An 11,647-nucleotide genomic window follows, 5' to 3' on the forward strand; every position below is an offset into this window, starting at 1 on the left:
TGTTTTGGAAGAAGTGCAGCCAGAGTGCTCCTTGGAGGCCAGGATGGCTAAGTTTCGTCTCTCCTACTTTGGACATATTGTCAGGAGGGAACAGTTTCTGGAGAAGGATATCATGCTGGGTAAGGTGGAGGGTCAGAGAAAAAGAGGAAGACCCCCAAGAAGATGGATTGGCCAAGTGGCAGCATCGATGGACTCAAGTGTGGCAAGTGTAGTGAGGTTGGCCCAGGATCAGGCAGTGTTTCGTTCTGCTGTGCATGGGGTCGCTATGAGTTGGTGCCAACTTGATGGCACCTAACAACAACAACAAGTGGAGTAAAGATGACCTCACTGTTACCAGTAAAAGAAGAGTTAGGAGTAAATTGCATCCTTTGGACCTGGGGTCCCTGTACTGAGAACCTCCAAGACCTAGGAGACACGAGAGCTTAATACCAGAGATAGAGTGAGATGAAGGAAGTCACAACACACAATAGAACCAGGAGATGGCACAGTGGGGTTCACTTTGGGCCAAAGTTGACTGGCATAGTGGGGTGGAACTAAAAAGCTTTGTAACATTTGCTCAAGCAGGGCAGAGATCTGAGGGCATGGTCAAGAAGCCGCCCTGATGGAATGAATAATTGTCTCCTAAGTCATTCCTGAAGGAGCTCTGGTAGCATAGTGGTTATGAATCGGGCTGTGAACCGCAAGGTCAACAATTCGAAACTACCAGCGGTTCCACAGGAGAAAGATGAGGCTTTCTGCTCCCATAAAGATTTACAGTCTCGGAAACCCTGTACAGGGTCGCTATGTGTCGGAACCGACTCCATGGCACATAACCAACCAACCGACCAAGTCATTCCTGATCCTGTATTGTAACCTGTTACTTCCCTGGTGTGATGCTGTAGGAGAAGCATTGGACCATCGGTTGGTTTGAACCACAAGGTCAGTGGTTCAAACTCACCAGTTGCTCCTCGGAAACCCTATACAGGGTCACTGTGAGTTGGAACTGACTCGATGGCAGTTAACAACAACAACTTTACTTATAAATCTCACAATTGAGAGTGTGGTCTGAGTTCTGTGTGACCACCACAACAGATTCTCGTACCCTGAAGAGAAGTAGAGAGCCACAAGAGGGATAGCTGGTGTCAGAACTGGTAAAAAGATTGGAAAGTGACCTCAGACCTCTGTTTCAGAGGAATCAGTCTTGGGCTGTGGCTCTTAATTCTCTCTCCTTGTGAAAGTTAGAGGAGGTCACATGGCCTCAGGTAACTCTATCCTCAACCCCCAATACACTTGACTCCAAGATCCCCCCAGGTGACACTGCTGCCCCCCAAATGCCCCCTCGACTCCAGGAGCCTCCATCTGGATGTGTCCCTTCATATGACACCTACTCCCAAACCCCCAACCAAGTTACACTCAACCTCAAGAGCTGACTCCCTTAGATGACTTGTCACAACAGCCTTGGCAAGGTCCACTCATAACTCCCAGAATCCCCAACCCCACATGACCCCAGTCCTGCCCTATGCCCCTGAACCCCATTCCCTTGATCACACAGTCTCCTTGGCACCTGCTTGCTTCTCAACATGATCTCCCAGGGCGTGCCCCTCCCATCTCTGCCCCCAGGTTAACACTCGCCCCTCAGAAATTCCTCCTTTTTGGCTCTGAGGTACTCCCTCCCTTCCACCCTGCACCCCACCTCCATGCCCTCCCAAAGCATCCCAAACTCACAACTGAAAGCTCTCGTTGTACTTGGGGGCCCAACTGTTATTCTTGGATTTGGTAGCAAACTTGCGTTTCTTGTCGCTGAGCTGGGGCCCGATAATGTTGACTTCGATGAATGGTCGGAAGATGCCAGAAGTCTGCCATTTGAGGTCATTGGCAGCCACCACTGTTCAAGAAAGTCAGGTAAGGCAACTCAGGATCACTGAGAAGGATCTAACAGACATCTGTGGTTTTCAATGCCAGTCTGAAATAAAGACTTCATTTCCCAGCAACCCCTGTAGCTATGTGTGGTCATGTATGGTTGTATGTATGATCCATATCCTCCCTGCAGACTGGATAGGAAGTTGGGCTGAGCTCTTTGAGACACTATTTGTTGTTTTGTTATGTGCTGTTGAGTCGGTTCCGACTCATAGCGACCCTGTATAGGCTGTGAAAGCCTCATCTTTCTTCTGCAGAGCGGCTAGTGTATTCACACTGGTGACCTTGCAGCCCAATGCATAACCCACTAGGCCACTATATTTCTTGTTTTGAGAGACTATGTTGTTGTTGTTAAGTGCCATTGATTTGGTTCTAACTCATAGTGACCCTGCATGGGGTTTACAAAGAGCGCTGGGTGGGTTGGAACTGCCAACCTTGTGATTTATAGTCCAGTGCTGATCCTACAGCACCACACCAGGAGCAGGAAGCTACATTAGGATGATATTGTAACAAAAGGTGGAAGAAGTCAGGATCCCCAATACTGCATATGTTCTACATCGGCTCTAGACTAATGTTTTATTACCTTGTATTACCTCAGGAAAAAACAAAACCAGTTTATACAGAGTTCACTCCAACTCATGATGACACTGTGTATGTGAGAGTATAACTGGATTCCAGAGGATTTCCAAGGGACGGTTTTTCAGAAATTGATTGCCAGGCCTTTCTTCTGAGGTGCCTCTGGGTGAATGAACTCAAACCTCCAACCTTTTGGTTAACAGCTGAGCACATTAATCAACTGCACCACCCACAGAAAAAGAAATTCTCTCTAGTTTAAACCACTGTTATTTTAGGACTTGGTTAAAATAGCCCAACTATTCACAAAATAAAAGAACTGAGGCAGAAGTAGAACCAAGTCTGGTTCCAGCCATACCATGCCTAAAAGTGGTTTTCCTCTGCTCTTTTCAGTTTAGGTACCAGTAAACAAGATGTTTTCTTTCTCTTTCTTCTTGATTAAGCCAGTTTGGGTTTGTGTCTCAGAATTTAAAGAGTTCTGACGGAGTCATCCAACAACCCGTACCCCGGGCTGCTTACCTTTTACAGTGACTTTCTGTTCTCCAGTCCCAGGATGTGTGAAGAGCTCAACATGGACAGACACTTCACCCACAGGGTCTTCCACACCCGAACCTGGGTGGTGCACGGAAGGGTATTCAGTTTAAGCACTTCTCTTCCCCACCCACCAGGAGGGACCATTACTGCCTCCCCCCTACCATGTGCTGGCAGAAGCAGGTCACCAGTTCCTACAGGGTGGCAGTAAGGAGGGCTGGAAGGGGAGATGCTCTTGGGGGGCCAAGAATCCTGGGTTCTGACCTTTCACCACCTTCATGTATGATATTGGGCTGATGTCTTAACAGATCTGGACCTAACTCATCTGCCTCCCATTCCCTCATCCCAGTGACCAACATATTTTTAAAATTCAGCCCTTATCTTAAACACAATTCAGCATCCACTGATACCCTGGCTTCCTGTGCCTCTATCTCTTCTCTTGACTTTGATGCCACATACTTCAGGTGCCACCTACCACACTAGCTGCTCTCCGCCCCCCCTTCCTTTGTCAGTTTCTCCTCTGTTGTAGGTCTTAAACTTATTGCGGTACCCCATTTCTCAGTCCTGACCCTGTGTTTTGTTTCCTTTTGTCCCTAAGTGCTGGTACACTGGCAAATCCTGATGGTTTTCCCTTCCAAATATATCCAGAATCTGACCCACCTGATTGACCTTCATTCTGACCTAGCTTCCACCACCATTTATTCACCTACTGCAGTGGAGTCCTGGTGTGTGCTGCAGGACAATGCACTGGACTACAAGGCCAGTTTGGACTATAAGGACAGCGGTTGAAACTCACCAGCCACTCCTCGGAAACCTTATGCTTTACATTGTTAAGTGCCATGGAATGTGGAGTTGGTTTCGACTCATAGTGACTGTATAGGGTTTCCAAGGAGCGGCATTTAACACCAATTGCAGTAGCCTTTGTAATAACCTTCCATATGCTAATGTAATGTAGTCACATCCCATAATACAATCTAATGTAACACAATCCATCAATCAGGTCCTATGTAGAACGGATACTAAATCTAATTACTTCTGAGTTTTCTAAAGACAGGCATACATGTGGCTGAAAACAAACACTACATGAACATTTTCTACAAGTCAAGGAATGCCAAGGAACCAAGGAATAAGGAGCTCTGGTAGCATAGTGGCTACGATTTGGGCTGTGAACTGCAAGGTCAGCAGTTCAAAACTACCAGCTGTTCCACGGGAGAAAGATGAGGCGTTCTGCTCATGTAAAGATTTACAGCCTCGGAAACCCTGTACAGAGTTGCTATGAGTCGGAACCGAATCCACGACATATAACCACCAACCACCACCAAGGAAAGAACACAGCCGAAACTCTGATTTGGACCTTGATCCTCCAGAACTGTGAGAAAATACATTTCTGTTCTTTAAAGCCACCCAGTTGTGGTATTTGTGTTACAGTTGTTGGTAAATGCCGTCAAGTTGGTTCCACCTCACAGCAACTCTATATAGGGTTTCCAAGGAGCGGCTAGTGAGCTTGAACAGCTAACCTTGTGGTTCAACTCTAGTGCTTATTCTACAGCACCACACTTAGTATCACTAAAGAACTAAGACAGCCTTATCCCTCATCTCCCTGCTTCTGCCCTTGCCTCCATCTCAGACATTCTTAATACACTAGAGGAATATTATATAACTGAGCATGTCCTGCCTCTGTCCAAAACTCTCCCATTCCTCCCATCACACTCTATAATAACCAAAGTTCTTTCTGTGATTACGATGTCTCTCCTAATATGCTCTATCTCCCTCCACTTGCCCTTGCAAACTCTGCTCCAGACCCAGAATCCTTGTCCCTCCTGAAATGATAGCTTGTAAAAACTCTCTTCTTTTCCTTGCCACCACACCATTGCCCTTCCAGTATAGACTCTCCACTTTCTGTTGAGAAATGACCAGCCCTCACTTCAGACCTTGGGGTTCAGGTAGGGCAAGCAGCTTCAGGAATAGCTAACTGAGCTACAAGCAGCCAGTTAGAGCAGTTCCTTGTCCATGGCTGTGGGTGATTGGCCCAGGGACAGTCATGGACCCAAGCTGAACCAGTAGAATTTGTTCCTGCAACTTTGACTGGACATCTTTGGACTGTGGGTGGGTGCTAAGCTGGTTGGGATAGGTTGGAACTCCAGAGGTTTCTCTATCCAACAAGGATGAAAGTGAGTCAGGAGTGCCAACCAGAAACTACCATAACTAGGCTAGGGCAGCTCCAGGTACTTGTACCTATGTTGTGGTTGTTTAGTGCCGCTGAGTTGGCTTCACAGCCCTGTATAGGGTTTCCAAGAAGCAGCTGGTGAGATTGAACCACTGACCTTGTGGTTCAAACTGATCTTGCAGTCCAGTGCATTATCCTGCAGTGCCATACCAGGACTCCTATAAATCTTATTTAACTGCTATTTCTAAACCCACATTCTCTTGAGATGTCCTCACAGTAAAGCCAAGAAGTCTTGCACCTATTGCAAATGAAAGAAAGGGCACGTAACCCACTTTCAACTTGTCCCACTCTGAAAGTACCTGCTTTCACTTAAATGACAACTTTCCAGAATCTACCTCATTTCTTCTAACAAACTTTCTTAAAAGAAATGAACCCTATGCCATTGAGTCGATTCCTACTCATAGCGGCCCTATGTAGGGTTTCTGAGGCTGTAAATCTTTATAGGAGCAGAAAGTCTTCTTTCTCCCACAGAGTGACTGACTGGTGGTTTTGAACAGCTGACCTTGTGGTTAGCAGCTTAATGTATAACGCACTACTCCATCAGAGCTTCTAACTTCCCTAAAGATCCTGTTGAAGGAGATCACTATCTTCAAAGGTTCTGGATCAAGATACCTTAAGTCTGTTGTTAGGTGTTGCCAAGTTGGTTCACACTCACAGAGACCCTGTGTACAACAGAACAGAACACGGCCCAGTTCCGCATCATCCTCTCAACTGCTGCCAAGTGTGAGGGCATGTCGCAGCTCCTGCATCAATCCATCTTACTGAGCATCTTCCTCTTTTTCGCTGCCCTGTAACCTTTCAGTTCTAGAGCCAACAATTTCCCTTGTTTGCCTGAGCCAGGATGGGGTGTCCTTCTGTTTCCAGCCTTCCTTCTGTTTGGTCTATAGGGCAACTGGGATTGAAAGGGCACTTTAAAGGTTTCTATCTCTGTCCCACCCTCTATGATTCTGGGATTAGCATCCTGCTGGGCCTGGGGACCTGTGACTGCCAGCAACTCCATCCCCATTGCCCCAGGTAGCTCCCACATCTGGAGTCCCACATGCATGGGGAGAGGAGGAACAGGGGGCAAGTCGGGGTGAGGGCGGGGAATGGCTCGGTCCAAGTTTGATCCAGGTTACCTCCCGCTGGACTGGAAGTGATTGAGGCTAGGGGCAGAGGAGGCCTGAAGACCCCCATAACTCCAGTTTTGGGGAGCATGCCTCTCCCATCTTCACTGCCTACCTCCAGCCACCTTCTTGGTCATTTCAGGTACCCAAAACCCACCCCCACCAGTTGCATGCTCAGCGTCACCGCCCCCCACCCCAGGCTGATGCTTTGCAGCAAGCTCAATCCGGGCCAGACTGGGGGTGCCAGGGCGAAGTTGGACAGTGGTAGGTCAGGTGAAGGGTCAGACCAAGGCCAAAGCTAGTAAGAAGGGGGGAGGAGGGCAGTGCTGGGCACCCCCATCCCATGCTTTGCTGGCTCCAAGGGGAAGGGTCCTCGTGGGTCTCTGTGCTTCCCCAACTCCCAGCGCCCCCACTCCCCAACAGGGAAAAAGGCTTCTTGGGCAAATGGCTTAACACATCCTGAGACTCAGCATTTCCATCTGTGGGGGGATAAACCTCCTGATAGGGCAGTTGGGGCAAATCTTTGAGACAATTCTTAGCACTTCAGTGTTCAACATAAATTTCCTTGTTTTCTATTCTGGGAAAAGTGACATTAAATATAATAGTAATGTTGTTAGTGGTTGTGGAGTTGATTCAGACTTGTGACAACTATGTGCAGAGTAGAACTGTACTTCATAGGGCTTTCAAGGAAGCAGATCATCAGGCCTTTCTTCCTAGGTCCCTTGGATGAATTTGAACTTCCAGCCTTTCTGTGTATTGTCTAGTGCTTAGCCATTTGCGCCACCAGGCGACTCCTATAACAATAATAACACCACCTAATAATTGTGAGCTTATTACACGCCAAGAACTGCTCTCAAGTGAACTTGTCTAATCCAAGAGGCAGAGCCCATTATTGTCCCCATTTTACAGATGAGAAGACTGAGACTCAGGGAGGCAGCTCAGATCTGAGCTCTGCTCTTGACCACATAGCCCGGAACCCAGGACCTGGATTAAGAGATGCACCCAGAGAGAACAGGTGCTTCTCCTTCCCCTGGTGGAACCAGCACCCCGTCCTTCCGCCTCAAGCTGTGACCCTCATAGGGTGGGTCCTGGTCCGCGGGTCGTGGAGGCGGAAGGACGGGCCTTTTACTAGCCGGGGGGGCCGGGAGGGGCGCAGGCACCGGGCACCGGGCGCGGCGGGCGGCGGAGGCACGTACCCTTCTCAGGATAAATTTCTTCACTAAGGGTAAACCTAGTCCCTTTGCCACCATGGACTAATCAGGGGAGAGGAGAGAGGCGGGAGGGGGAGAAGGCGGAGAGACAGAGATCAGCGAAAGGATGGAGGGGCGAGTGCGTGGCGGGAAGCGGGGGAGGCGCGGGGGGGTCGGCGAGTGAGAGGGAGGAAAAACAAGAGAGAGAGAGAAACGTCAGCGGCAGACGTATGGACAGAGACGGCCTCCCGTTCCCGGGCGACGCCGAAGACACTGAAAGCAGCGAGAGCTGGGGGCGGAGAGCTGAGCACTGGGGATTTGGCGCCGGGAGGGTCCCAGGTGACAGGGTCGGGGGCGCCAGAGGCTGCAGGAATATCCCCCTCAGCCGCCTCTCCCCTACCTCCAGTCTCCAGGGTACCCCTCCTCCCCGCGAACAGCACCCTTAGAATCAATTGCGAAGAGAGGTTCCCAGAGGGAAAAGAGGACTCAGGAGTCCTGCCCCCAAGCCCCAGCTACTGGGAGTGAGCTCCGAGAAAGACAGGAGACAGAGGCAAGAGGAGATAGAGAAGAATATGAGAAAGGGGGGGGGAGGTCTACCTCTCCATTCGCCCTCCAGGTTGGGGGAGGGCTTACGGGCCACATGACGTCAGAGGTCCCGCCCAGAGCTGCCCATCATTCCAGGTTCACAGGTACGGGCTAACCCAGAGCTATTCTAGGTCTGGCCCCCAGGAGTTGTCAGTCATACCGTAATCACTGACGTCAAAGTGATCCTGTCTGGGAACTGTCAACCACTCTGGTCCCATGATAGATAGCCGAGGACCCTCCCACTCTGAAGTTGTCAGTCGCTCCCTAACCCAGTGACATCCAGACCCTTCCAAGTGATGGCAATCACCCCCTGGTCCTGTGACGTCATCGGCCCCCTCCCCAGGGCATTTCATCACTAACTAGCCCCAAGCCATCACAGAGCTCCTGCGCTTCCAAATTCATTGCCATGGAGTCCATCCTAACTCACAGCGACCCTAGATAGCATTTCCAAGACTGTAAATCTTTCCTGGAGCAAAACAGCTGGTGGCTTTGAACTGCTAACCTTAAGGTTCGCAGCCCAGAACTTATCCAACGCACCAGGAGCTGTCAATTACTGCGGGCCCATGACGTCACAGATGGCGAGCCAATGGCTGCCAGGCAGGCTCCAGGCCCGGCAACTCTCAGCTAGCTCCATAGGCTCTGTGGTTCCGGACTGCTTAGCTCTGTAGCTTCGCGCCGGCTAGGTGGCAACCTTACCCTGGGCCGCCTGCGTCTGCACGAAGGTCTTGATGAGCAGGTCGGTGGCCTGTGTGTAGAGGGATAGCGCATACCGCAAGGACTGCAGGTCCGGGCTCTTCTCCAGAAAGGTCTTCTTGAGGCCCACGCCACCCGCGTGGAAGTATTGCTGGGAGAGGGACGGGGAGGTTGGAACAACACTGAGGGTGGGGGATTCAAAATACCCAATCAAGCTCTGCTACTCCCCTCTCATTCCTGCCTCGGGGCCTTTGCACATGTCCTGCTTTGCCTGACGAACTCCTATGCATCCTTCAAAACCCTTCGCTTATATCCCCTCTCCAGGAAGTTCTCAGTGCTCCCTCCCTGGGCTCTCCTAGTCCGAATCCTTCCCTTTACCCCAGCCCTGACCCCACAGGATTGGAGATGTTTATATCCCTAAGATTGATGCTCCTCAGAGCTCCTATATTACCCAGGCTGGCTCTGACCAGAAGGGATATCATAGAGTGTTTATAAATGACAAGAATTCATGTGGGTGGAGCCTAGGCCCATGTTCACACCAGCCACATCCTCCCCTTGTTGCACCAGGGAGGGGAGGCATGGGGATCTTACCTTGATGGTGTCCAGAGCCAGCTCAACCACTGCACACTGCTTTGGGGTCAAACTCTTGGCTTCGTCTCGCACCATGTGGTCCTGGATGGGTGGAGATAGGGACGAGGTGGGCAGAGCAGGCTCCACCTTGGAGTTTTGCCTTACTATGGCCCTCATCCCTTTGATAATTTGAGGGGTTGAAGATTGAGTATGTTTTTCGTCACTTGACTAACACACAGCAAGCACTCAAAAAATATTTGCTGAAAAAATGATGTGTACCCCGTTATGGATTGAATTGTAGTCTCTGTCATGGGATCCTAACTCCAGTACCTGTGGATAGGATCCTTTGGGGACAGATTTCCTTTGTTATGCTAATGAACCATGATCAGTATAGGATGGGTCCTAAACCTAGTCAATTTTGAGTTATAAAAAAGACAGATTAGCCACAGGAGGAAGCTCACATGGGAGAAGATAAATGTGACCTGACTTGGAGGTCACCAAATAACCCAGGAATGCTGGGCGTACAGAAGCTGCAAGAGCAAGGACCTTCCCTCCTAGATGGAGGGAGTGAGAGTCCTCCCCCAGAGCTGGTGCCCTAACTTTGAACTTCTAGACTCATGAAGTGTGAGAAAATAAACTTCTGTTCTTTAAAGTCATCTACCTGTGGGGATTTTGTTGTTGTTGTTATTGCAGCTGTGCTAACTAAGTAAATAAGACTGACTCCCTTGATGAGTTGTATTGAAACTAGCTCATGTACAACTTCTCAACACAAAAAGCCAATAAATTGTCCTAGAGTCAGTATGTACTAGGTTTCTGTCCCTTGAGCTTAGAGTATGTCATCATCATGGGACACACCCCTTCTCTGGTTCTCCAGTCCCTCCTACCCTGTCCCCACCTCTGACCTCACCTTGAGTTTAGACAGCTGACCCAGCTCCTTGGCCGCATTGAAGATCATCTGGGTTCCCTGCAGGGAACAACAGACACAGCCGGGGTGAGGCCAGGGGCCCTGTCAGTCCAGTCCCCAAACACCTGGCTGACACTCTGACCCTGGGCACCATCTTGGTCCTTGTCCAAAGGCTCTGGGTAGGGTAGTGTCCCCAGAGGAGACAGAGGCCTGGACTCCCCCAGGAAGTACTGTAAAAAGCAGGTGATGAATGTTTTCACAAAATCCCAGACCCATGGGGACTCTACCCATCCTTTCATCCCCATCAGGACCTTGTGTTTGTGAGACTGGAGAAGAGAGAGAAGGCAGGGATTGTACTTTGAGGGTGGTGGGTGGGATGGAGCCCCAGACATGGGGGTGAGATGGAAGAGGTGGAATTTGCTAGCCCCAGGTCAGGGGCCTTGGGAAAATCATAGGATGCCCAAAGTCTTGGGAAATGGCTCTGGTGAAATCCTTCCCCCTCCCATGGAACTACCCTCCCTTTGGAAAGGGGACTTACTCTAGGAAACTGGGGGCACTGTTAATCTGGCCTTTTTCAGGAAGAGCACCCCCTCCCTCAAAACACACATCTCAGCACGCATCCCTCATCCCTCCCCAAACAGTCACAAAGATGTGGGTATGACCTAGTGGAGCTGGATTCAAATACCTCCCTGCTATGTGGCCCTGGGCAAGTCACTTAACCTCTCTGAGCCTCACTTTTGCCACCTACATGGGAGATATCATGTCCACTTCCATGCATGTTGTTGTTGTTGTTGTTAAGTGCCGTGGAGTCCGTTCCGACTCATAGCGACCCTCTGGGGAGCGGCTGGCTGGTGAGCTTGAACTGCCAACCTTGCAATTCAAACCTGCCTTGCGGTCGAGTGCTTGCTTATCCTATAGTGCCACACCAGGACCTCCATGATTGTTGTTGTTGTTGTTGTTGTTAGGTGCCATCGAGTCGGTACCGACTCATAGCGATGCTTAGTTGGGACTAAATGTCTTTTATTCAGTGTTTACAGTTATTACTTGGAGGAACCTTCTGAGGGTGCTGGGTGGTGCTGGAGAGACAGGGTCCTAGCCTGGCAGTCACATGCCCTGCCCCCCTCCTTGTTTCCTCCATCACCTCCCTATATATGGCTTTGGCAATATCTCTGAGTGATCTCTCCGGATCTCCGTTTCTACCCCTGGATAACTGGGATATAAGACTAGCTGGGGGTGGGTGGGTGTCTGGTGGGGCTGGCATGTCTGAATCCTGGGGTGTTTTGAGGTTCCTGGACTAGGTTAGGCAGGAAAGGAGCTTTTTATGGTTGGGATATCTGGAATGACGTTGATAGGCTAAGAGCTAGCCACCCTG

The 11,647-nt window shown here is 50.0% G+C and overlaps 1 protein-coding gene across 1 annotated transcript in view; it reads right to left on the minus strand.

The window, feature by feature from the left end:
• Nucleotides 1–11,647, minus strand: part of UNC13A (unc-13 homolog A (C. elegans)) — a 77,890-nt gene that overhangs the window by 4,588 nt on the left and 61,655 nt on the right. The window contains exons 39-44 of the mRNA XM_006876325.1: nucleotides 10,279–10,335; nucleotides 9,393–9,473; nucleotides 8,805–8,952; nucleotides 7,530–7,586; nucleotides 2,989–3,081; nucleotides 1,705–1,864 (exon numbers count right to left, since the gene is read on the minus strand). Coding sequence (XP_006876387.1) covers nucleotides 1,705–1,864; nucleotides 2,989–3,081; nucleotides 7,530–7,586; nucleotides 8,805–8,952; nucleotides 9,393–9,473; nucleotides 10,279–10,335 — 596 coding nt within the window. The remainder of the gene's footprint in view (nucleotides 1–1,704; nucleotides 1,865–2,988; nucleotides 3,082–7,529; nucleotides 7,587–8,804; nucleotides 8,953–9,392; nucleotides 9,474–10,278; nucleotides 10,336–11,647) is intronic.

Source organism: Chrysochloris asiatica, unplaced genomic scaffold, assembly GCF_000296735.1.
Source record: "Chrysochloris asiatica unplaced genomic scaffold, ChrAsi1.0 scaffold00374, whole genome shotgun sequence".
NCBI classification, from domain to species: domain Eukaryota; kingdom Metazoa; phylum Chordata; class Mammalia; order Afrosoricida; family Chrysochloridae; genus Chrysochloris; species Chrysochloris asiatica.